The sequence below is a fragment of the Glycine soja genome, chromosome 5 (assembly GCF_004193775.1).
Source record: "Glycine soja cultivar W05 chromosome 5, ASM419377v2, whole genome shotgun sequence".
NCBI classification, from domain to species: Eukaryota; Viridiplantae; Streptophyta; class Magnoliopsida; order Fabales; family Fabaceae; genus Glycine; species Glycine soja.
Window position 1 is genome coordinate 12,354,466 of NC_041006.1, and position 27,347 is coordinate 12,381,812.

Sequence of the window (27,347 nt, forward strand, 5' to 3'; positions counted from 1 at the left end):
CTAAAATCACTAAATTCCTTGCTTATGCATTTTCTTCTAATTTTTTTAACCTAAAAATGAAAGTAATGAAAATCGAAAACCTAAAAAACAAGGACACACTTTTTGTTATCGATTACAACTAATTTGAATTGATAACCAATCACATATTAAATAATTTTTTATTATTTTTTGATAATTAATTTGAAAAAAAAAATCCTTAAATGAATAAAATAACCGATAGTATGCATATTTATATAATTTAGTTCGTATTTAGTCTAATTTATATTTAAAATATAATCTCGTTGGTCCACTTTTTTATTTTTGTTTATTGAAAAAATATATACTGGAAGTCCTTTTTGTCCGGGATCCTATTTCTATTTGTTTTTTTTTACCAAAGATATAGACATCATCGGCAGCAGCAAAATATTATTTATTTATTTTATTTCTCGTCATTCCCTCCTTCTTTCCCTCATTTTTCGATTTTGCTGCTCTCTCTTCCCTTTTTTTCTCTGCTACACTTGTGTTGTGCACCTTAACCCTCTCTCCAGCAACAACAAACCATGAACGCCTCCATAATTGGTTCGTTTTCTTTTTTCTCACACCCTTTTCTTTTATCTACACTTCACTCATCTTCCTTGTTTTTTGTTTTGCTGACGTTGTATTGTGCACCATATTGATTCATTGAAGATCCATTGCAGGGCGATTTCCCAGAAGTGATAGAGGAGTATTTGGAACATGGCTGTATGAAATGCATTGCCTTCAATCGCCGTGGCACCCTTCTTGCTGGTAACCCCTTTCTCTTTGTCTCTCTTATTTTCATATTCAACTGCTGCTCTGTCCTTTCTGGGTATTCTCCTTTGATGCATTTTCGTGCAAAGTTTTTATCTTTTGATTTTTGGTAGCCTGTGTTTATGCTAATAATTTGGTTTTGGAAAATGGGTTGTGGGTAAAAAATTGAGTTTTATGTTTTTAATGTCGATTTCAAGGTTAAAGTAGCGAACTTTAGTGAGTAATTCCCTTTTTCCCTGATGACCCAGATAAGAAAAGGACGTTATTTTTACTCAGATTGTATGTATAGGGTGTTTTTTTGGACACTTTTTCTTGTGGGGCTTATGTGGAATTTTGGGATTCTAGCATCAAGGCCGGAGTCCTGTTTTTAATTTTTTCATGCCTTGGCTTGGTGATGAAGAAATATTAAAGGGTATGCATACATTTTTCCCTAACGTAGTAATGATGCAATTGATGCTCAATGCATTGGATAAACATGTGTGCATGATGTAGTTGATGTTTACTTTACCATTATACTGGAATAAGTTTGTGAGGCAATAATGGGTTTGTGTGCTATTTGTTCTAATGTGGGTGGAGTAAATATTATAGCAAGTGTTGAACTACTACTAAATATTTATTGGAGTTATTTTCAATATCAATTTTCTCACTTTTGATCTTGATTTGCTCAATTGAACCACTAGTTGGATGCAATGATGGAAGTTGTGTTATTTGGGATTTTGAAACCCGAGGCATTGCTAAAATTCTGCGTGATGATGAATGTTCTTCTCCCATAACCAGCATTTGCTGGTCAAAGTATGGTCATCGAATTCTTGTATCTGCTGCTGATAAATCATTGATATTGTGGGATGTTATGAGTGGTAAGAAAATAACCCGGATAGTTCTGCAACAAACCCCTCTACAAGCTCGTCTTCATCCAGGATCCTCGACCCCATCTCTCTGCTTAGCATGTCCTCTTTCATGTGCTCCAATGATTGTTGACCTGAATACAGGAGACACAACTTTACTTATAGTTTCTGTCTCAGAGACATGCAATGGACCAACCCCTCCTCCACGTAATAAATGTTCTGATGGAATTACCTCCTTCACACCAACTGCTGCTTGTTTTAATAAGTATGGGACTCTGGTTTATGTGGGAAACTCAAAAGGGGAAATTCTTGTCATTGATTACAAAAATGGTGACGTGCGTGCTGTAGTTCCAATCTCTGGTGGTTCTGTTGTAAAGAACATTGTGTTCAGCAGGAATGGGCAGTATCTGCTCACGAATTCAAATGATCGAATAATACGAATCTATGAAAACCTTCTGCCTCTGAAAGATGAAGTCAGAGCCCTGGATGACCTGAGTGGGAACCACAACGATCTAAATAATATTGAGAATTTGAAGGCTGTTGGATCAAAATGTTTAACTTTATTCCGGGAATTTCAAGATTCCATCACAAAGGTACACTGGAAAGCACCTTGTTTCAGTGGTGATGGTGAGTGGGTAGTTGGTGGTTCTGCCAGCAAAGGTGAGCACAAGATTTACATATGGGATAGAGCTGGACATCTTGTGAAAATCCTTGAAGGACCTAAGGAAGCTCTGATAGATTTAGCATGGCATCCTGTGCATCCTATTGTTGTATCTGTTTCGCTGAATGGTTTAGTTTATATATGGGCAAAAGATTATACTGAGAACTGGAGTGCATTTGCTCCTGATTTCAAGGAGCTTGAGGAAAATGAGGAATATGTAGAGCGTGAAGATGAATTTGATCTGATTCCTGAGACTGAGAAGGTAAAAGGTTTTTTATTCGATTGGTCATGGACATCATTCTTTCTTTTTGCCCATTCTTTTTTGATGTTATATGCTTGCAGGTTAAAGGACCTGATGTTGATGAAGATGAGGAAGTTGATATTGTAACCGTGGAGAAAGATGCCACTTTCAGTGATTCTGATATGTCTCAAGAAGAGTTATGTTACTTGCCATCAACCCCTAGTCATGATGTTCCTGAGCAGCAAGAGAAGTGTGTGGAAAGTTCTTCGAAGTTGTTGGACAGCAATAACACTGGATCCCCTCTTTCAGAAGAAGCTGGACCAAATGGTCATATGATGAATCATGCATCAAGTCCTCTTGAAGGTAATGGCATGCTTTGAATTATATGCTTGTTGCTTAGTATTTGAGTTCTTTTGAATCTGAGTTCATTTAGTCTCTAATTATGCTTCTAAAAAGTTTCCAAGTCTCCCCTATTTTATTTAGATTAGACTTAAAAGTCCCCCTTTTTATCCCCAACGGGTGGTTGAGTTGCCAATGTATTGTCTATGCATTTTTCTGATACGAACTTCTGACTCCTCTTATGCATTTAATAATAATATTTTATTTTTCTATTAATATGAAGATGATGCTGGGCGCATGAAAAGAAAGCGGAAACCTTCAGAGAAGGTGTTGGAATTACAAGCCGAAAAAGTTAAGAAACCCTCAAAATCTAGCAAATCGGAAAAACCCAAGAGCAGATCTTTGGCCGATGAAGATAATGGTAATAGTTTTCATGGTGGTGGGCTTTATGATGAATAATTGTAGATTATGAAATTCTTGTTTACAAAAGTACTATTTTTTCTTTATTTTTTGTCTTTATTTGTTCTTCTTTTCTAAAAAACTTACCTTTGCATAGCTTTATTTAAACTTGCCTCCTTTCTCTCTATCCTTGGACTTATGTTTCTAAGTTGGTGGTGGCTAGTGAAGGCTGATGTGTCCTTTAACTTATATTTTTCTGGCCATCCTCATTGATAATAGAGTTTTGTCCATATAGGTTTGAGTTCATACGAATATGTTTGAATTGGCCAATGTTAAGAACCCTCAAAATCTAGCAAATCGGAAAAACCGAGCAAATCTTTGGCTGATCAAGATAATGGTAACGGTTTTCATGGTGGTCTTTATTTGTTTTTCTTTTCTAAAAAACTTACCTTTGCATAGCTTTATTTAAACTTGCCTCCTTTCTCTCTATCCTTGACCTATGTTTCTAAGTTGGTGGTGGCTAGTGAAAGCTGATGTGTCCTTTAACTTATATTTTTCTGGCCATCCTCATTGATAATAGAGTTTTGTCCATATAGGTTTGAGTTCATATGAATATGTTTGAATTGGCCAATGTTAACTTGTTGAAACTTTGGCTTAGCAATATTAAATAAATTTCTCAATTAGTTTGATTTGATCGATTAAATAATCTTATTATTAACTTTACCACTATGTTTATAACTAAAAAATATGCATGTGGAGCTCCTCAAATATTGCATATGTCTGTCTTTTTTTGTTCTAAACATTGGATGGCTATTGTTTGGAGCAATGAACAACACACGTTGTTGTTGGTATGTTAAGTGTCACATGTAAATGACAACAAAGCCAACAATTAACATCTCTCTCCCTCCCCCAAAATTTCCTCTAAACTGATTTACCCCATTCTCATACAAAGGCCTCACATTCTGAGTTGATGGATCTTGTTGTGGGTGGAGTTTTGAAGTAAAAGGGGGGGGGGGGGGTGGAGTTGTTTGAGGTTAATGCAAAATCCACACCCCTTTTGCTTTTGTATTTATTGAAGGATGCTCAATGCTTTGTTGTTTATTGTTTAAATTGTGTGTGGTCCCATGTAAAAAATGTTTTTGTTAAAGTATAGTTTAAACTTTAATCCAGATTTGTTTTGCTTTACAGTGTCCTGCATTTTGTTTAATATACAGATATGGAAGTTGGTGTAAGAGGGTTTGTGAAGTTAGTTAAAAATTGTGTAGGATTGCATGATCTTATGATTTTTCAAGCACCCTACAATCCTATGCTGTGCTGAATTTGTTTTGGGCTGGTTGGTCAGATTGCATAATAGTGAGCTTAAAATCATTAGAATAGGCTGATTCTAGTTGGGCATAAAAAAGATCCATTATTTGACCCACCCTTGCCCCACACCATCAAAATTCTCAAACTTTTTTTCCTGCTCATTTTGACCTCTTTGTGCCACTTCTCATTTACCATTCAGATTTTTGTTCTGTGTTCATCTTCTCCATTTGACCAGGTTCATTTTCTTTAATTTTCCGCCTCGTTATATGATTGGGTTGTTGGACTGCTTTTGGTTCAACTGCTTCTGGTATATTTTATTTGATTGCTTCTGTTGTTTGGTTTCTCTTTTGCTTTTGCTTTCTTCTTTGCTTCTGGGTTAAGTGCTTGTGAAGTTGTTCTCTCCTTTGCTTCTCTAATTTTGACTTGTTTTGGTGTTGTATCATGCTGGTTTGAAATGTTTTCATGTGGGAGTAGTGGTGCTGTGAGAGTTAATGGGGGTGCAGGTGCTGCTGGTCGCTTTGATGACGCCGAGAGTGTGAGAGTGGGGTTTTTTAAATGCAGAAAAATGCTCCTGGAAATAGGAGTGATGCAGGATGGTAAGTGTTATCTCAGTTGATGGGGATTCCCAAAAAATTAAATGCAAACAATGTAGATGGTAATAATTGGTGGGGTTTATTGATTGAAGCATCATTTGGCCAGAACACAAAAATGTTGGGTCTTGCAAATCTATTAGAGATAAAGTGAGGAAAAAAATGTATGAAGTTGTTTTATTATTGCAAGAGAAATCAATACCATTTTTAAGGGAAAAAAAGAAAAGGGAATGAAGAGGTTGAGAGGTGTGGAAACATTTTGAAGAGGGGAGGAAGAAATCAATCCACCATTGGGGAAATATTTTTAAGAGGGGAGAAAGCAGTCATTCCACCATCAATAACATTGTTAAGAAGGGTTTGAGAGAAGAAGAATGCAATTGCTTCCTTTTTCTACAAGGATGCCAGGCCATTCAATATGGTTAGGTGATGAATTTGACAAGTTTGATGGAATTTGTTGCAAGACATAGCATACAGTTTAACTTTAAGCCACCATCCTACCATAACATTAGAGTCAAATTTTTAAAGAATAATGAATACAACTATGGAAGCTATTGAAGAATGTAGAGCTCATTGAAAGAAAATGAAATGTACCATAATGATGGATGGGTGGATCAACAAAAGATGGAGGCCCATATTACTTTTGTTACACTATGATTCAAATGAGGGAAAGGAAAGAAAGGGTTCTCTCTTTAGGTTTGGTTGAAGGGGAGAAGTGAGGTTCCCCTTGTTTGGTTAGCTAGGGGAGGAGAGGGAAAATAATAGTAATAAGAATTACTGAAGGGAAGAGAAAGGGAAATAGAACTTCAAGAATAATTTTGTTAGTACACTCTTAAAAATTACAAACCAGTTTCACTCCCCTTCCAATTCAAAATCCTCCTAATGTTAGAAGGGAGGGATTTTAGCTCCCTCATTTTCCATCTCCTCCCTTCTCCAAATAATAATATAAAAAGATATAGTCATTAATATTATTTTTTTAAAGGCCCATAGGCCTTTTTATAAGCCTTATATAAAACAGGCCATGTAAGTAGACTTAGGTTATGCAAGTCCTTCAAACAGGCTAGGCCTTAAAAATTGGCCTGTAACATTAAAAAAGTCAGACTCGGGTTTTGTAATCATGAACTTGGCCAGGCTCAAGCCTAGTTGGCTTGTTTCCACTTGTAAAAACAGTTGACAGACTTTTTAAGATGATAGGGTTTTGTAATCATGAACTTGGCTAGGCTCAAGCCTAGTTGGCTTGTTTCCACTTGTAAAAACAGTTGACACACTTTTTAAGATGATAGATTACATTGTTGTGGAGATTCATGAAGAAAATGTTGCCCTTATTGTGACAGATAATGGAGCAAACTACAAAGTTGCAGGAAAAATGGAGTAAAGGAAAAGATCTGGTGGGACCTGCCATTACTTGCTTTCCCACATCTTACCTAAGTTTAGGATCTCTCTCAATGACAACAAAGGAGCATTGATTAGAATGTTCTCATAAAGTCAATGGTAATCTAGGTTTGCAAAGACAAAGGATGGGAAGTCTTTTGAAAATATGATTATGGATAAGCAGTTTTAAAAAAACATTGTTGATTTGTTTGAGGGGTGCTTATCTAAGCAAAGTGTATTGTTTTGTTGATTCGGATGAGAAGCCAATTGGGATAATGAGGAAATGGATTGGGCAAAAGAGAATATGCAAAACGCCTTCAATGGTGTCTACAGGATAAATTATCAGTTTAGTTTAAATAAATCATCAGTTTAGTTAAAATTTTGGTAGTCTTTGTTTGACAAGTAATATTATTTCTTCATTATATATGCCTCTACAGGATATCATTAATGAAAGACGAGACAAACAATTCCATAGGCCATTGCATCTTGTAAACTACTACCTTAACCCTCAATTACTCTCTAGTCCTAGATTTAAGTTGATTTTGAAGTTAAAAGTTGATTATATGACTATTCAAAAAGGATGGTGGTAAGTGTTTTAAAAGTAACTAAGGTTGATTCTTAGTTTGAAGACTTAATGAATAAAAGTTTTTTTGATAGGCACGATTCTAGGGAACACCAAAACTAAATCAAAATGGCGTGAATCCTATGGGGGTGGACATATAGAACTCTAAAAAGTTTTCCATTAAAATATTAAAGTTGCATGCTGTTCCTTTGGGTGTGAGCATAATTTGAGTGCCTTTGAGATTCATTTTTATCTACTAGCAGTTGAATATTTGCTTTTGTAATTTTAAGTCCGTACGAAGAAATGATGAATTATTTATTTGTGATGAATTAGCCAAGAAGCAACCTAGGAAAACTTGTTTATAATGTTAAATGATATTTCATGCAATGATAATTAGGTTATGGATAATGATGAATGTTCGTCTAACATGAGTTTAGATATATATATATGGACTACTTGGATATTCCAAATAAAGAAGCCTCAATCAAGATGGAGAGTAAGCTAACGGTGATGGTAGTGTTGCCCTGTTGATGATTTGTAGATTCATAATTATGATGATGATCTTAATGGAGATGCAGAGATGCCATGGATAATGAAGGGTATGAAAATCATATGGAAGATGATTATTATGATTTGAGCTTGAATGATTTGCTGGAGTAATGATCTAGAGTTGGATTGTTTTGCTTTTGCTTTTGGTATTTTGAGTAGTGATCAAAACTTGTACTTTAGAAGTTATGAATTTTAGACTTTCAAGTTGTATGTGAGCTTTTATGCGTTTTCATGGAAAGTTTACTTTAAAATGTTGGTAGTGATTTTGAAGTTATTTGAATGTGTTCATAAATTTTTAAACTAAGATCACACTATTTGTATTACGATTATTCGATGTAAGTGTTCTTCATTTGTCGATTTTAAGTAGTCTTAATTTGAACTACTTTGGGGTGTATGTTGTTAATAATGGTCCAAAACTTTGTTCAATGTACAAATGCAGGTGTTCCGGTTTAGAGTGTCGTGAAATGTTATTTCTTTATTTTCATTTTTTCTGCTGTAGATGTACTAGTATTACTATTAGTTTTGAAAATAATTTCTGAAAATAATTTTTAACTTTATATATATATATATATATATATATATATATATATATTTTGTGTGCGCGCTTGTTTATAATTTATTTGAAACGCCTCTTTTTAGTGTGGCCTATGCCTTAAGTGTCGTCTTCGAATTTAAGAGACTCAATCATGATCAATTAAATAATCAACTAATGATTAATTAATTTTCTAATCCTAGAGAATCAAAGAATAAGAAAAATGTGAAAAATTAAAATCTTAAAAAAGTCATTGAATTTTGACCAATTATATATATATATATATATATATATATATATATATATATATATATATATATATATATATATATATATATATCCTTTATAATAATTCAATTTTAAAATTCATTTAATCCATCCCTTTTGACACCTTTATTTACTATATTTCAACTCAAAGGCTGCATTGAGTTGTCATTTAATGTGGATATCAAGGAGAAAAGATCAATAACAAGGAAAAAGGTAAAATTATGGGGTTACCCAATTCCTTGATATTGCAAGTACCACAAATGTTATTTCTAAGCATATTGTTTAAATTGCATACACTAATTGCCCTGAACAAATACCTTGTGAAGCAAACATGTTTGTTCTACAATATCTTTGCAAGTCCTTATTTATTGAAAGGAAACTTTTTTATAAGAAAAAAACCATGTGAAAGGAAATAGATATGGTGCCATTAATTGCCTATGGTACACGTGAATGAAGCTTGTAGGTAGCATAAACTCCTAGTGCCACCACAAGAACTGATGTACCCATGTATGCTATCCTTTGTTTATCTTCTTCATTAAACTTCTTTGCTAGACTAGTCATAGCTTGAGAAGCTGAAGTAACCACTTCCTTAATTGTTGCCCTTGTTGTTGAGTCAGGCTTGGCCTTCTTATCACTCTTTCTTCCAACAACATCATTGCCAATTTTCCCATTTATTTCCCTTCCCTTTTCTCCTTCAAATGTGGCCAACCCTTTACTTTCTTCTTTACCTTCTTTTTTGGGGAATCATCCACCACAACCTTTAAAGGCGAGGACTTTGAGTCCTTTGAAGGCGAGAACTTTGAGTCCTTTGAAGCAAGCCAATGGACACTAGTACCAAAGGGCTCGATCTTATGAGAAAACAAGAGATTGATTCTTTGAGAGGGCCTCTTATCTTTAAGAGAAGTCTATGCACTTATGAATATGATTTTTGGGATGCAGATGCATGCAACTTTTATCTTGAAATACAGTAAATGCAAACTTTGTATGCAACAATGCAATGCAATGGAAATTGTACAATGATCATGACATTCTTTTCTATTTTGTGATTTTGATTTTGATTTGATTTTTTCCTTTTTTGTGGAAAATACAGATTGACTGTCCCTTTTTCGAAAGATGTGATAACTCATGCAACCTCATCTTATCTTTTGCAAATTTCTTTGAGAACTCCCTCAAAGTATATGTTCTGTTTGATTTTGTCACTTGACAATTTTGGAGTGACGGAAATGGAACCGTTTGACATTTAATCAATCAATTGAAATATTGATCCTAGGGTTCGTCCCTCTTTTAAAAACATTGATTATTCTGTACAACAAGAAAACACCAGTCTTTGGGATCAATCGCACGCACCATTGAATGATGACAATAGATTGTTACACTTTGGTATGTGACCAAGTGAAACTTTCTTGATTAAAGGTCAGAGAGTGATGCCATGGGTCTGTTGATCCCACTAATACTCAATGGCAAGGGCTGATCTTGAAAGATTTTATAACAAATCTACCCTTGGATTTGAAAGGGATCCCAAAGGTGTCTGCATGAGAGACTAACATCAGATGTTTGGGCATCTTCCACAAGCTCTTGGTCAAATGAGTTTTCTTCTCAAATGTGCAAGCGCGAAACCTTGGGGTTTTTTTTTCCTTTTTTTTAGATATATTTTTTTAACGATCATAAGCGTGTGCGGGTTCCATTCCAAAATCCCAACTTAAAAGAAAATTAGTCATTCCTTGATCCACATGGGCTTTATTGGGCTTGTAATGTGGTCAGGGGTAAAAGGGCTATGAAAGAAATGATTAGAGGCTCAGAGTGTTTAAGGGTTACATTGAGTAAGAACCTCAAGAGCGTTGCTTGTACCTTTTGAACTAGACTTTACTCCTTTTGCCTCATACATCAATCTTTCATTGCAATTTGGTGCCTTTCTTGTAGAATTTGGAGATCTTTTGTCTCTCTTTTCTTTGCTCACCTTTGCTGGATTTTATTTTCTTAATTTTCTTTTTATCATTTTTTTTGCATGTGTATTTGCATGGCTCTTCCCGCCGATTTAGCGGTGGTTCCCACTTAGGGTTTCTATTTTTCTTTTGCTGCTTTTTTGTTTGTTTGTTTTTAGAAAACAAATATGCTTTGACTCTGATGGAGTAGAAAAGGATAAACTAATGTTTGGGATGTTGAAACATGGCCATGTGTCATTTCAAATCCTGACTTAGATCCTTTTGTAGTTCGGATTTTAGGACAAAACCTCAATAACACGCCTTTGATTGTTTTTTTTTCTTTTTATTTTTATATCAACCTAATTTTTGCTTAGGCGACCTTTTTGATTTTCAACCAACCGGGTGAGAACTTTTGATATGCCCTTAGGTTCGCTTGAGGCTCATGCACAGTGCCTCTCATTGCCCCAGTGTAGGATTCTGAGGTATCTACTGTTGTCTTTCGTCATGACCTTGTAGCAAGGAAAAAATGAAAGAAGCTGTGCAGATTCTTGAAAATGATTTTTCAAGGACGAGAAACATTGAAAGGATTTTTCAATTGACAGATTAAGTCGAATGACTCATGTTCTTTGATAACTCACTTTTCTCTCAAAAAGACAACTTTTAAGAATGATAAAATGAGGTCACATGAATGTTTGTACTTTTTATTTGAAACACAGTAATGCAATCCTCCCTAGGAAGGGACCAGTTACCAGAGCCATGAGCAAGAGGCTCTAAGAGGATTAGGCTAGAGCTGCTGAAGAAGGCCCTAGGGTTCTCATGAAACTCAAGGTAGATTTTTGAGCCTATGGGCCAAGGTTGGGTCCACTTATCTTTGTACATATTAGATTAGGATTTCATTATTTTTGATCATTGTATTTAGGGCTCCATAATGTAGGTAGGATACCTTAGAAATGTAGGATTTTTCAGCCCTAGTATTTTAGGGCACCTAGACTAGTTGTTGTATTAGGGGTAGTTTTGTAATTTCACATGCATTTAGTGAATATTTGATGTGTGTGTTGGGAAATAATTTTAATTGAATTGGGAGAAGCCCAATAAAATTAAATTTTAGAGGGAGAGGTGAGCATTTTCTTGCTACACCCCATTGCCACATCATATAGTCACACTTTGTACATGTCCTTCATGCTTTACATGCCTCATGACACCTAAGCACACTTAGTGGAGAATCTTGGACTTGATATTGGATTAGTGGGCTGAACCATAACTGAAATTCACTAATCATAATTAGTGAAATTTTGGCTCCACAAATTCAATTTCAAATTCAAGTAAAATTTGAATAGAAATTCAAATTTCCCTCCAATTTTGTGTGACACTTTGATGGAAGCTTGCTTGTGGGGCTTCTATGGAGGCTGGATCTTTGAGCTTCAATGAGGTCCTTTAATGGTGATTTTCCACCATGGAGATGCAACGGAAGACAAAGGAGAAGAGGTGAGAGGAGGCGCCATCCACTAGGGAATAAGCCATGGAAGAAGGAGCTTCACCACCAAGATGAGCCTTGGATAAAAAGCTTGGAAGGATGCTTCAATGGAGGAAAAGAAAGAGGGAGAGAAAGAGAGAGGGGGGAGCACGAAATTGAAGGAATAAAAGAGGGAGAGAAGTGGAACTTTGAAGTATGTCTCACAAGACTCTCATTCATCAAAGTTATAACAAGTGTTACACATGCTTCTATTTATAGACTAGGTAGCTTCCTTGAGAAGCTTTCTTGAGAAAACTTCCTTGAAAAGCTTCTTTGAGAAAACTTCCTTGAGAAGTTAGAGCTTAGCTACACACACCCCTCTCATAACTAAGCTCACCTCCTTGAGAAGCTTCCTTAAGAAGATTCCTAAAGAAGCTAGAGCTTAGCTACACACACATCTCTAATAGCTAAGCTCACCTCCTTGAGATAAGAAGCTAGAGCTTAGCTACACCCCCCCTATAATAGCTAAGCTCACCCCCATAACAAAATACATGAAAATACAAAAAATTCCCTACTACAAAGACTACTCAAAATATCTCAAAATACAAGGCAAAAACCCTATAATACTAGAATGACCAAAATACAAGGCCCAAACGAAGGAAAAACCTATTATAATATTTACAAAGATAAGCGGGCCCATACTTAGCCCATGGGCTCAAAATCTACCCTAAGGATCATGAGAACCCTAGGGCCTTCCCTTGGATCTCTGGCCCAATCTGCTTGGAGTCTTTTATCCAATGCCCTTGCGGGGTAGGATTGCATCACACTTAGGCTATAAATAGAGGTCATGTGTGTGCATTTTTTCAACTTTGATCATTTGAGAATTAAACTTCAAAGTTCAAACCTCTTCTGAGGTACAAAATTTCGTGCTCCTTCTCTCCCTATCCCTCCATTCATCTTCTCTTACCTTCAAGCTCTTATCCATGACTTCCTATGGTGGTGAGCTTCTTCTTGACTCATCTTCTTCTTGAAGTGGCGTCTCCTCTCAACTCTTCTTCTTCTCCATTCCGCTGCCATCAAACTTCAAGAAGCAAAGGACTCCATTGATGAAGAAGATCCAAGGCCTACAAGTTCCACATGGAGCTACATCATGTGGTATCAAGAGCATCTTCATCAAGGTGATGTTCTTTTGCTTCCTCTATCTTTTTGTTCGGTCAATTCACTTTAACTCCTTGTTCTTCATCTTATTCTCCTTGTATATCCTCCATTGTCTTGTGTTTTGGTGCTATTTAGAATAGATTAAAAAAAAATCGATTAAATCTTAGATCTACACTTGTTCTTGCATTTCTATGGTTCAAATTCTATAGATCTACTCCTGAATCATGTTTTTGTGTTGATTTTAGGTTTTATCATTTTTCAGTAATAATCTTCTTGTGCTGAACCTTTAGATCTAAGTTTTCTTCCAAAATATTTATTAGAAAAAAAACACAAAAATCTAAGTGTAAATCACTTAATCCATGTTGTCTTAGAGTCATGTTTAGTCATAATAATTGTCACATTATGTTCTAAGTTTGTGTTGAATTTCTATTTTGTTGATTGAATTCTAGATACATTTTTTCATGTATTCTTGTCATTCTTAGCCTATCTTTTGAATTTTGAGTCTAATTCATGTATGTTATTTAGTTCATCACATGTTCTAAATCAATTCCTAGAAGTAGTCTTGTTGTTGAACTTTTTTTTTATTTTCTAAGTTTCCTACATGATGCCAATGATGAAGTTGAGTTGTGGCTGAATTTGTGAATCAAAATAAGTCTTAAGCTCTCTTGAATTGTGTTATTCAAGATAATTGAGCATAAGCAAACACAAATTGTAACTATCCTATCCTTAAGCAACATAAACACTACTCTTGATTTCTAGGTTGAAATTGCTGGTGTTGGTAGCTTGAACATACGAACTTGTATAAATTACTGGGAATTGGTTGCTACTAATTTTGAGCTGAAATATTTACTGAATTTTGTAGACATCTGAACCAAAACTAAGAAAAGAACCAAGCGATTTGGATTAAAGGAAAAAATAAGAAAAATCACACAAGTTGGAAGAAAAATCAGTGTCCAGTAAAAAAAAAGTGAATGGGAAGTGTGTTTGTTGTTTTGACTCGAAATTTGTTCTATAATTGGTGCCTATTTTATACCAATCTTAGTTCTGAAATTTAAATTGAAAATTAGTGTGAAAAAAAGTTACAAAACTAGAGGTTTCTTGAGTCTTTTTTTTTATAGTTTTTTTTACTCTACTCTAGAGCCATTCTAAGTTTCTCTTTGAGTCCTAGCTTGCTTTTATGTGTTTTTCATTGCTTCAATTGTTGAATAATCCTTGAAAATTTGTCTTATTAAAACTCTATTGGTTTAGCTTTCATTTCATTTTTTTGGTCTTTGGTGATTGCTTGTCTCTTTGTTTCCTTGTTTGTGAGTTGTCATATAGGGAATTGGAAAGGAGGATTGGTGTCATCCCTTGAAGAATTTGAGTCAAAAAGCAAGGGGAAAACCACCTTAAGAGCTATTGGACTAAGAAGCACTCCAAATTGAGTGAATCACCAAAGAGAGAACAACCACCAAAATTGAGGACCTTTTTGTAATTTTGTAATTGACAATTTACTTACTTTCATTGCTTTCAAATTTTGTAACAAAAAGGCCTTTCATTGGAAGTAAGTTGGGAGCCTCCAATAGGTCATCCTACTTCCATTTGTGTGTAATAATTTTAGGCAATTTTCCCTTAAGATTTTGAGTGTTTTGTTGGGAACCTTAAATGTGGTCATCCAAGCACTCTTAGGATTTGCCTAGTTTACATTTCTTGCTTACTTTCATAGCTTATTTCCTTTACCTTCCATTGTCAAACCGCCTAGATAGCTTACCTTTTACCAATTAGTTTATACCTTATCTTTCACACCTCTTTTAGTGTTTATTTTGGCTAGTTTCAACCATAGTTTCTTTTACCTTTTGTTTTCAAACCCCCAACAAGAAAGAACCACAACTTAGGAACCAACATGAGTCTTCATTCTTCATCTAGTGTTAATGGTGAGGGTTCTACTCCTAAGGACCCCTTGTATAAGATATTAGATGAGTTGAGATCCCTTAAGTTGTGGAAAGAAGAACAAGAGAGAAAAGAAAAAGGTAAAAAAAGAGTGGAAGAAATAAGTCAAGATGAAAGAGAGAAAATAAGAGACAAAGAAAGAAGAAAAATAATGAAAGAAATGAAAAGAGAAAAACATGCCTCCTATAGTAGTCATGACTCTTGTAAGAGTTTAAGTGAAGAACTTAGCGACTATTATAGAGGGAGCCACAGTTCACATACTAAACATCACTCCTAAAGAAGAGAAAATGATAGAAGGCCTCAAGAGGTTAACATTAGCCTTCCATATTTCCATGGAAAAGATAATGTTGAGGCCTACTTAGATGGGGAGATCAAGGTTGAACAACTCTTTGCTTGCCATCATATTAGCGAAGAGAGAAAAGTTCCATTGGCTACCCTTAGCTTTCAAGGGTATGCTCTCTATTGGTGGACTTCCCTTGTTAGGGAACGAAGGATTCATGGGGATCCTTATGTAGAAGCAAGGCTTCATGATGAATGAAGATTGATTCAAAGATTTTTTGATGATAACAAAGATGATGACAAAGGTGATGACAAAAAGCTCAAAGGTCAATCAAAGAATGAGTTCAAGATGTTCAAGATAGAATAAAAAACACTTCAAGATTCAAGAGGAAAGTTGAAGAACACTTCAAGATTCAAGAGGAAAGTTGATTTCAAGAATCAAGATTCAAGGATCAAGCATTCAAGAATCAAGATCAAGATTCAAGACTCAAGATTCAAGAATCAAGAGAAGGCTTAATCAAGATAAGTATGAAAAGGTTTTTTCAAAAACTGAGTAGCACATGAATTTTTCTCAAAACATGTTTACCAAAGAGTTTTTATTCTCTGGTAATCGATTACCAGATTATTGTAATCGATTACCAGTAGCAAAATGGATTTGAAAAAGTTTTCAAATGAATTTACAATGTTCCAATTGATTTCAAAAAGTTGTAATCGATTACAATGTTTTGGTAATCGATTACCAGTGCCTTTGAATGTTGAAATTCAAATTCAAATGTGAAGAGTCACATCCTTTCACATAAAAGCTTTGTGTAATCGATTACACTGATTTGGTAATCGATTACCAGTGATTGTTTCTGAATAAATAAAAAAGATGTAACTCTTCAAATGGTTTTTGACTTTTTCAAATTGGTTTTAAGTTTTTCTAAAAGTCATAACTCTTCTAAATGGTTCTCTTGACCAGACATGAAGAGTCTATAAAAGCAAGACTTTGTTTTGCATTTTCAATCAATCTTTCTAACAATCCAATCAATCTATTACAATCCTTTACAAGCCTTGAATCTCTTTGAACTTCTTCTTCTTCTTTGTGCCAATAGCTTTCCAAAGTTTTCTGGTTTTCTAAACCTTGAAAACTTGTGCTATTCATTCTTTTCATCTCTTCTCCCTTTGCCAAAAAGAATTCACCAAGGACTAACCGCCTGAATTCTTTTTGTGTCTCTCTTCTCACTTTTCCAAAAGAACAAAGGACTAACCGCCTGAATTCTTTTGTGTCTCCCTTCTCCCTTGTCAAAGAATTCAAAATGACACAGTTTGAGAATTCTTTTGATTCTTCCCTTTCCCTTATACAGTTTTCAAAGGACTAACCGTATGAGAATTCTTTTGTATCCCCATTCACAAAGTATCAAAGGTTTAACCGCCTGAGATATTTGTCTTAACACATTGGAGGGTACATCCTTTGTGGTACAAGTAGAGGGTACATCTACTTGGGTTGTTGATTGAGAACAAGAGAGAGTACATCTCTTGTGGATTAGTTCTAGTGGAGGGTACACCCACTAGGTTCAAAGAGAACAAGGGAGGGTACATCCCTTGTGGATCTTTGCTTGTAAAAGGATTTTTACAAGGTTAAAATAAATCTCAAGGACCGCAGGTCGCTTGGGGACTGGATGTAGGCACGGGTTGTTGCCGAACGAGTATAAAAACTCTTGTGTGTTTGTCTCCTTCTTCCCTACTCTTTTACTTTCCACTGTGCATTTTAATTTCTGCTTTTACTTTTGGTTAAGTTTCTCTTCTACTTCTTATTCTCTTAACAACATAATAAAAGCCTTAGAAGAGTAAATTTTAAATTAGTAAAGGTTTAGAAATAATTAATTCAACTCCCCCTTCTTAATTATTTTGAGGCCACTTGATCCAACACCTTGTTTGGCTTCAACCCATCTATAGACATATTCAATTGGATTGGCTCGGAAAAACCATGAGTGGGAGTTCATCTCAACAAGCCTCTGAACCTCTCCAATGCTTCACTCAGAGATTCATTAGGAAATTGATGAAATAAAGAGATTGCAGCTTTCCCTTCTGCAGTTGGACTCTGGGAAGTATTTCTTTAGGAACTTTTCAACAACTTCTTCCCAGATTTTCAGACTATTACCTTTGAATGAGTGGAGCCACCTCATGGCTTCTCCTACCAATGAGAATGAGAAAAGGTTGAGCCTAATGGCTTCGTCTGGTACACCGGCAATCTTAACAGTGTTTCATATTTCAATGAACGTTGCCAAGTGTGCATAGGGGTCTTCATTAGGTAATCCTTGAAATAAGTTCCCATGTATTAAATGTTTTAAGGAATGTGGGTAGTTGATGTTGTTAGCTTGCACTTCAGGACGTGCAATGCTGGTGAAAAATTGTGGTACTGAACTACTTGAGTAATCCTCAAGGGTAATCCTCTGGTCATGCTCTTCTGCCATGGTAATGACTTCAGGTAATTGAGTGACGGATTCCCTTGATGATGGTGAATTAGGAGATAATAATTCAGAGAAATGAGTCTCCTCCTCAAGAATGGATGCAACTGTTCTGTCTTGAAAAAGTTTCCTTCTCCTCTCGGCTTTGTTCCTTCGCAATGTAGCCTCAATTTCTAAGTCCAGAGGAACTAAATTGCCTGTGGGAGATCTATGCATATACAATACTAACAAAATAGCGGTTATCCAGTTAAACAAGAAAAGACAAATAGGAATTAAGAACAAATATTCACAAAAACAATCAAAGAATAACAAATAAAGAATAGACACCTAAAGATAAACTAACTTCCCAAATAAAAAGAAGTTTCCCGGCAACGGCGCCAAAAACTTGTTCGGCTTCCGGCAAGTGCACCGGATTGCACAAGTAGTATAAAACGGTAAGAATCGAGTATCGAACTCTCGGGGAACTTGTGTTATTTGGTAAGCTATTTCAACAAATAAGTGTCTGGTGTGTAAAGATAAGTGTGAATATGAACAGGTGTATAAACTATTTGTGCAAAAAGAAAGAAAATCACGTGAGAGAAATGATGTGTAAAAACAAGTAGAAACACGTTGGTCTTCCTAATAGGTGCTTGATGCTGAAAAGATATTCTCTATCTAATATTGCTCATGTATTCTTATGGTGTCTCCTGAGATACTAAACCCTGATTCCTCATGATAGTTTAGCCTAATCCTGATTAAGCATCGTCCGTAGATTCCTCTTGTAAGACTGAACTCAACTAGGACCGCATTAAGACACACATACACAACTAACTTATCGCACCCCGATTCCTCGTGATAGTACGACAACTTAGCCATGTGCCATCAAGGACTTTAGAGTCAGACTAGTTTCCACTGTTGAATGACCCTAACAAAGCATGCATCTACGTGATCACGGTAAAGGCATATTGGAGTGAAAAGCAGATAGCACAGAGAACACACAAAACATCATTAAATAGATAAAAATATATTTACATCAGGTACCTACAGGGAAGATCCAACAGAGGATTTAGCTTTCCATACCAGGAATCCTTCTTTACAACAAAGAGAAGAACAAGATGAAAGATTGCAAAAATACAAGTGGTGAGGATGTCTCCTTCACCTCTAGGATTTCATAATCACTCACAAACTCATCTCAAGCTCTCAAACTGGCTCCTACTTCAAGCTCTGGTCTCTGCAGATATTTACACAACATAATCTCTCAAAACTCTCTGGAACTTGGACCTTTCTCTCTCTAGAAACCCTAGACATGCAAAGCTCTGAATCCTAGTCCAAACTCCCCTTCTAAAATCTGATTTCAGGCTTAAATAGGTGGCCTTGTTCGTGCTCGTGCGCTTAGCGCACATTAGTGAATTTCGGCTTAGCACGTGCCTTTCTCGCTTAGCGGATGAACTGAAGCAGTGCACTTAGCGAACCTGTACAACTCATATTCTTCCAGAGTCTTCCTCGCGCTTAGCCCATGAGTGTTGTGCTTAGCGGACGCTCGCTAAGCCAACAAATTGGCTTAGCGAGAAGGTGAAAAACAACACTTTTCAAAGCTTGCCTAATTAACCTGAAATTGAGAGAAAATGATTATTAAACACACAGAATGGAAGTACTAAATATTTATTACCTATACTTAACAGAAAATACTTATAACACTACAAAATAACCATAAATTGGAAGAGTTTGATACAATTTATACAAGTTTTATACACAAAAGTTAGTCGTTTTCACCGACTAACAATCCTCTAGTAGAGTATTGGAATGATCTTAAGAATGCCCTAAGGAAGAGGCGCATTCCCTCTTACTATGAAAGGGAGCTTCTGGACAAGCTTCAAAGGCTTAGACAAGGGAGTATGAGTGTTGAAGAATATAGATAAGAAATGGAATTACTCTTTTTAAGAGCTGAACTTAGGGTGGAGGAAAGAACAAGCATAGCTAGGTTCCTTAGTGGGCTTAATATGGAAGTGAGAGGCAAGGTTAAACTCCTTCCATATAGGGAGCTAGATGAGCTAGTCCAATTTTGTATAAGAGGTGAGCAACAACTTAAAAGAAAGCCTTCTTCAAAATCTTATGAATTTCACTCTTATCGAAGGAAGGACCAAGCCCAAGGAATTTTGGGGGCCGCACCTTCAAAACCCAAAGAAGATAAGGGTAAGACGATAGAGAAATACATCCCAAAGACTAGTTCCCAAGAAAGGACTACCAACATTAAATGCTTCAAATGTCTTGGGAGAGGTCACATTGCCTCTTATTGCCCCCACAAAGAAAACCATGATTATGAGGGGTCAAGACATTTATAGTAGTCAAGAGGAGACTACTTCTTGCCCTTCCTTTAGTGGAAGTGAAGATGAAGTAAGGGGTGAAGAGTCTAGTGAGGAAGCCTACCCCCATGAAGAAGGTGACCTCTTAATGGTTAGAAGGCTCCTTGGAGGTCAATCTTGTGATCTATCTCAATCCCAAAGAGAGAACATCTTTCATACAATGGCCTAACTAATGAGATTACCCTCACCCATCTTGGCACTAAATTTGTGTTGCATGCTCAAACACCTTCACAGGTGGCCAAAGATCAACTAACTATGAAAGATAAGAGGGATGAGGAAGAAAAACTAGAAAAACAAAAGAAAAAGAAGGATAGTAAGGCCTTGTCTTCAAAGGCCAAGGGGAAGGAAAAAGAGGAAAAGGATTCCTCCAAGAAGAATGTTAAGAAGGAACATCATTTTGCAACAAAAGGTGATATTAAAAGAGCACTCCTTCTTAAACAATCTTTCTACCTTCTCCTATCAAGGGAAACATCCCTTAGCACTGCCACAATTAAAAATTTGAGACCTTACCACCAAAGGTCCAAGAACTCTTACATGAATTTGGTGATATATTTCCCAAAGAGATACCCCCTGGGCTACCTCCTCTAAGGGGAATAGAACACCAAATAGATTTAGTCCCAGGAGCAAGCCTTCCTAATAGGCCAATCGATAGGAATAACCCTCAGGAGACTAAGGAGATGGAGTCTTAGGTTAAAGAATTGTTGGAGAAGGGTTGGGTCCAAGAGAGCCTAAGCCCATGTGTTGTTCCAGTGTTGTTGGTGCCCAAAAAGGACGGTACATGGAGAATGTGTACAGAATCCAGGGCCATCAATAACATTACTGTAAGTAAAGGCACCCCATTCCTAGACTTGATGATTTGCTTGAAGAGTTGCATGGTGCCAACATCTTTTCGAAAGTTGATCTTAAAAGTGGTTATCACCAAATTAGGATGAAAGAGGGTGATGAGTGGAAAACCGCTTTCAAGACCAAGTTTGGTTTGTATGAAGGGCTAGTGATGCTTTTGGGCCCACTAATGCACCAAGCACCTTTATGAGGCTTATGCATCATGTCTTAAGGGATTTCATAGGTAGATTTGTAGTTGTTTATTTTGATGATAATTTAGTATATAGTAGGATCCTAGATGATCACTTAGGACATCTCAGGCAAGTTCTTTCAGTCCTTAGGAAAAACACCCTCTATGCAAATATAGAGAAGTGTACCTTTTGTGTAGATAATATAGTTTTCTTAGGGTTTTTAGTTGGTAGAAATGGGGTCCAAGTGGACCCTAAGAAAATCAAGGCCATCCAAGAATGACCCACCCCAAAAAGTGTGGGAGATATTAGGAGCTTCCATGGGTTAGCAAGCTTCTATAGAAGTTTTGTTCCTAATTTCTCTACAGTTGCCTCACCTCTCATTGAGCTGGTGAAGAAGAATGCGGCATTTACCTGGGGTGAAAAATAAGACCAAGCCTTTGCTTTGCTCAAAGAAAAGCTACTAAGGCACCTGCTCTAGCTCTTCCTGACTTTTCTAAAACTTTTAAGCTAGAATTTGATGCCTTTGGAGTGGGAGTTGGAGCTGTATTGTTACAAGGTGGGCACCCTATTATTTTAGTGAAAAAATTCATGGTGCCACCCTCAACTACCCCACCTATGATAAAGAGCTTTATGCCTTAATAAGAACCCTCCAAACTTGGGAACATTTCCTTGTTTCCAAGGAGTTTGTCATTCATAGTGATCATCAATTACTTAAGTACATTATAAGGCAAAACAAGTTAAACAAAAGGAATTCAAAATGGGTAGAGTACCTAGAGCAATTTCCATATGTTATCAAATACCAAAAGGGAAAAACAAATATGGCTGTTGATGCCCTCTCTAGGAGACACACATTGTTTTGCTCCCTAGGAGCACAAATTTTAGGATTTGATAATATTAGGGACTTGTATGCTTTAGATGAACATTTTTCTCCCATTTATGAGAGTTGTGGGAAAAAAGCCCAAGATAGATTTTATTTGGTTGAGGGGTATTTGTTCAAAGAGAGAAAACTTTGCATACCCCAAGGATCCATCAAAATTACTTGTGCAAGAGAGCCATGAGGGTGGGCTCATGGGCCACTTTGGGATAGACAAGACCCTTGTCTTACTCAAAGAAAAGTTTTATTGGCCCCATATAAAGAAAGATGTCCATAAGCATTGCACTAGGTGTGTGGCTTGTTTACAAGCCAAGTCTAGGGTGATGCCTCATGGGCTATACACACCCTTACCCATCCCATCTGCACCTTGGGTAGACATTAGTATGGACTTTGTCCTTGGGCTTCCTAGAACCCAAAAAGGTGTAGACTCTATCTTTGTGGTGGTGGATCGGTTTAGCAAGATGGCACACTTTATACCATGCCACAAGGTGGATGATGCTTCCCACATCTCAAAACTCTTTTTCAAGGAAGTTGTGAGACTCCATGGTTTTCCTAGGACCATTGTGTCAGATAGAGATGCTAAGTTCCTTAGCTACTTCTGGAAAACCTTATGGGCTAAGCTAGGAACTAAGCTTCTTTTCTCTATAACTTGTCATCCATAAACTATGGGCAAATAGAGGTAATGAATAGGTCTTTATCCACCCTTTTAAGGGCTCTTCTGAAAGGCAACCATAAGTCTTGGGATGAGTATCTTCCTCATGTATAATTTGCCTACAATAGGGGGGTTCATAGAACCACCAAGCAATCCCCTTTTGAAGTATTCTATGGGTTCAATCCCCTAACACCCTTAGATCTCATTCCCCTCCTACTTGACACTTCTTTTATACATAAAGAAGGGGAATCTAGGTCAGAGTTTGTAAAGAAGTTGCATGAGAGGAGAGAACCAAACAAAGGTGTATTCAACTAAAGACAATAGAGGAAGAAATGAGCTAGTTCTTAATGAGGGGGATTGGGTTTGGCTCCATCTTAGGAAGTATAGATTCCTTACTAAAAGGAAATCCAAGCTTAGCCCTAGAAGGGATGGACCTTTTCAGGTCTTGGAGAGGATCAATAACAATGCCTATAGGTGAGACCTCCCAGAAGAGTACGGAGTCAACATAACTTTTAATATTTCTGATTTAATTCCTTTTGCAGCTGGAGCTGATATTGAGGAGGAGGAACCAACAAATTTGAGGTCAAATCCTCTTCAAGGGGGAGGAGATAATGCAATCCTCCCTAGGAAGGGACCAGTTACCAGAGCCATGAGTAAAAGGCTCCAAGAGGATTGGGCTAGAGCTGCTGAAGTAGGCCCTAGGGTTCTCATGAACCTCAAGGTAGATTTTTTAGCCCATGGGCCAAGGTTGAGTTCACTTATCTTTGTACATAATATATTAGGATTTCATTATTTTTGATCCTGGTATTTAGGGCTCCATAATATAGGTAGGGTACCTTAGAAATGTAGAACTTTTCAGCCCTTTTATTTTAGGGCACCTAGACTAGTTTTTGTATTATGGGTAGTTTTGTAATTTCACATGTATTAAGTGAATATTTGATGTGTGTGTTGGGAAATAAATTTAATTGAATTGGGAGAAACCTAATCAAATTAAATTTTAGAGGGGGAGGTGAGCATTTGCTTGCTACACCCTATTGCCACATCATATAGTCACACTTTGTGCATGTCCTTGATGCTTTACATGCCTCATGACACCTAAGCACACTTAGTGTAGAATCTTGGACTTGATCTTGGATTAGTGGGATTAATCATAACTGAAATTCACTAATCATAATTAGTGAAATTTTGGCTCCAAAATTTGGTTCCACAAATTCATTTTCAAATTCAAGTGAAGTTTAAATGAATTCAAATTTCCCTCCAATTTTATGTGACACTTAGGCTATAAATACAGGTCATGTGTGTGCATTTTTTAAACTTTGATCATTTGAGAATTAAACTTCAAAGTTCAAACCTCTTTTGAGGCACAAAATTTTGTGTTCCTTCTCTCCCTCTCCCTCCATTCATCTTCTCTTACCTTCAAGCTCTTATCCATGGCTTCCTATGGTGGTGAGTTTCTTCTTGACTCATCTTCTCCTTGAAGTGGCATCTCCTCTCAACTCTTCTTCTTCTCCATTCCACTGCCATCAAACTTCAAGAAGCAAAGGACTCCATTGATGAAGAAGATCCAAGGCCTACAAGCTCCACATGGAGCTACATCACACAATCAATCAAACATTTTTTTTGAACTTATTGTTTTTAACTTTACTCGTCATTTTATGACACCCTCACCAAATGTGTAGAACGAGTAATTTCTGATTGAACAACCTTGGAAGTCAAAACTTAGGAGTGTAGGTCGCTTGAGCAAACAAACCATCCGCTTACACTCACATTCCAATGGAAGTTAAATAAGCAAAGACGTATTTGTGAGAGGATGAGAGACAAGGATGTCTAATTTATCCATATTATTAGCATTGTAGCTGTGGTTTACAATAATGGCATAAACTTGAAAATCCTAACGAGTATTAGAGAAATCTAACAACAACCTTCAAATTGCCCCATGTATGGTGTCGCTTGCCAACGTCAGAATTCACAAGCGTTTCTTCTCGAATTTCAGCCAGCCCGCATCAATTAGACTTTGCACTTTATGCTTCAAGGTCATACAATGCTCAGTGGAATGTCCCAAAACTCCTCCATGATATGCACATGTTGCGTTCGAGTCGTATCCTCAGAAAAATGGAGGTTGAGGAACCTTGGCTGGGGTTATGGCTACCATTGAATTATCGAGTCGATATGGGAGCAAGTTAGCATATGACACCGGAATTGGGGTGAATTCTACAGGCATTTTTGCTGCAAAATTTCTTCCTTGGTTGGTGTTTTGATTTGTGTTAAGGGTGGTGTTTGGCATTGGGTGTGCGGCAGGCAAGTTTTGTGGCTGATTTAGTGATGTCCCTTGTGAATGACTGGGTGGTGGGTAACGAGAAGGGCTGATATTGGCTGAATAATGATGTTGTTGAGCTGGTGGGAAATTTGGCCATGTAGGAACGATAGTCACAACATGGGTTTCTTCCTCCTTCTCATTCTCTCCATTTGCCCCTTTTCAGACCTACTTCAATCCTTTCGCCGGCGAAGACTAAATCAGTGAGGCTTGAGAGTGTGTAACCCACCATTTTCTCATAGTAGAACACCGATAACATGTCTACTATCATTGTCACCATCTCCCTTTCCATCATTGGGGGCGCCGCTTGGGCTGCCAGATCCCTCCACCTTTGGGCATATTCTTTGAAAGATTTGTGCCCCTTTTTACCCATATCCTGTAGCTGCATCCTATCCGGAGCCATATCAGAATTGTACGGATATTGCCTAACGAAGGAAACCATTAGGTCCTTCCAAGAATGGACTCGGGAAGGTTCCAAGTTAGTATACCAAGTGACGACTGCCCCAGTAAGACTTTCTTGGAAGAAATGCATTAGCAATTTTTCATCTTTTGCGTACGCCCCCATCTTCCGACAATACATATTCAGATGATTCTTGGGGCAAGTAGTCCCCATGTACTTATCGAACTCCGACACCTTGAACTTTGGAGGAATGACCACGTTGGGTACTAAGAACAACTCTTCTATGTCAGCAAAGACATAATCTCCGCCTCCTTCAATGGCCCTGAGCCTTTCCTCTATATGATCCAACTTCTCATTTTCTGCCATGGTAGGAGGGACTCTTCCTACCGCAAAATGTAAGGGTTATGGTTGTGGGCGAAACTGAGGGCCCTCCAAAGTGTTAGGCAGGGGTACACCACCATCTTCTTGCCCCTTAGTGGCATATCCGAGGCGAGACTCAAAGTCGGCTAGATTATGGTGGGGTATTTCATGCGTCTCCCCCATGGGTTGAGAGATATGTGCATGATTAGAATGAGGTTGTTGGCTCTCAATGAGTATGGGAGTGGAGTTATTGACATTCTCATCGGGAGCGTGTGCAACATTGGGTGGTGTGTAGTTGGGAGGCAAGCCATATGGCGGGAAGGCATGCTTGTTTGCACAAAATAGGGCCGCCCGTACTTCCCAACTCTTTTCCTCTCTGACCTATCATATCTGAGGTTGGATGATTTATTTGGTTGAGGCCAAATGGGGGAGCCGGGTCCACCTCAGCAACAGTGTTGGTAGCGGCAACTGCAGCCGCATTGACCTCTATTATCTTCTTCATGCTCATCATGACCTCCATCATTGTGGCCATTTGCTCTTTCATGGCCTCCATGTTGGCCTTCATCCACTCTTGCCCCTCCTCTATTTCTCCCGTTACTCTAGCTCTAGCAAGGGTTCGGTAAGGGCACCATAAAACGCGTTCTTTCCTTTTGATAACAATGATTACAGTTATGATTTCAAGGAAAGAATGCAATGAGAAAGGCAACCAACGAAATGCATGGATGTATACGAATGATGCATGGTTGAAGTATTGCAAACTTTACACAGGACATGGGGTTGAATCAATTTAGATGGTCCATCATGTCAAAGTGAAACTGGAAACAACACATGGATGTCAACAGTCATTAATTTTGTAAATCATGTGTTGGCAGTAGACAAAGAAGTGATGTAACTCAGTTCATCTTTTGCCCCAATTTTTGCAAGTTGGTTACTTCCATACTTGGCCTTGACTTGATGAACCTTTTCTTGAAAGCATGTGCTTGGTTCAAACCCCATAATCCAAGGAATAGTAATTTTGATCGCCAATACTTCGGTAACATCTCATAGAGATGAATGACTCAGGCATACTTATGCTATGCACGACAAATGCAATTATGAGATTGACATGAGATGCCTTAGGAACCACCATTTTCCTAGTTAACCATGCATTAGGTACCATGTTCACATTATCTTCAATCATTTTCTTTATAGAAATGGGTGTATAATCCCAACATGGTTGGTTTATAGCAATCATCACGGTACCTAACACATGTAACTAAGAATGTGGTGTTCCCTCTTTTTGTTCTCTTTTTTTTTTGTTTTTTTTTTATTTTGCAGAGGAAAATGCAAGGATCATGCATGAGTGAACATGAAAATAAAAGGTATGTAGCTTGTAGAACAAAAAATGCATGTCGAATGCAGATGCATGATGATGCAATGACTCATGAAAAATGCAACGCATGAATATGTAAATGAAAAATCCAGGAACAATATGTTCATTACGATGCCATGAAGAGATGCATGATGCAATCAAGGAATATGCCAGAGTGAGTTATCTATGTGCCCCTAATTGAGGAATCTAATGGAAAAGATCCAAAAGTCCTCTTCTAGTGACAATTCCCAAGCGTGGTTTCATGTAACCTTACTGGCTTCTAGAGATATCATCCTTTTAGGTAATACATTGTGGCGATAGGGACTATCAACAACAATGCATCACTAAAGGAGGAAAACTCTATATGAGGCTTCACTGTCATCAACCGAGTCGGAGACCCAGCATGACCACAGATTCACCTCCA

At 37.2% G+C, this 27,347-nt stretch overlaps 1 protein-coding gene across 3 annotated transcripts; it reads left to right on the forward strand.

Annotated features, from left to right (window-relative positions):
* Positions 1-380: 380 nt before the first annotated feature.
* Positions 381-7,859, forward strand: LOC114412336 (protein RBL-like). Of its 3 annotated transcripts, none has more exons than XM_028376176.1 (6): positions 381-558; positions 678-765; positions 1,449-2,536; positions 2,617-2,878; positions 3,138-3,275; positions 7,516-7,859. In XM_028376176.1, exons 2-6 carry the CDS (start codon positions 723-725, stop codon positions 7,581-7,583), a joined length of 1,599 nt encoding a protein of 532 aa, XP_028231977.1. In that variant the 5' UTR covers positions 381-558; positions 678-722; the 3' UTR covers positions 7,584-7,859. The 3 variants fall into 3 exon arrangements, with proteins under 3 accessions (XP_028231977.1, XP_028231974.1, XP_028231976.1); XM_028376173.1 differs by having other exon boundaries at positions 424-558; positions 667-765; XM_028376175.1 differs by lacking the exon at positions 7,516-7,859 and having other exon boundaries at positions 424-558; positions 667-765; positions 3,138-3,805.
* Positions 7,860-27,347: the final 19,488 nt, after the last annotated feature.

Bases quoted from the DNA above. Each gene is read 5' to 3' on its own strand.
- LOC114412336 (XM_028376173.1), top strand. The intron at 2,537-2,616 runs GTAAAAGGTTTT...ATATGCTTGCAG, and splicing joins TGATTCCTGAGACTGAGAAG to GTTAAAGGACCTGATGTTGA. The intron at 2,879-3,137 runs GTAATGGCATGC...ATTAATATGAAG, and splicing joins TGCATCAAGTCCTCTTGAAG to ATGATGCTGGGCGCATGAAA.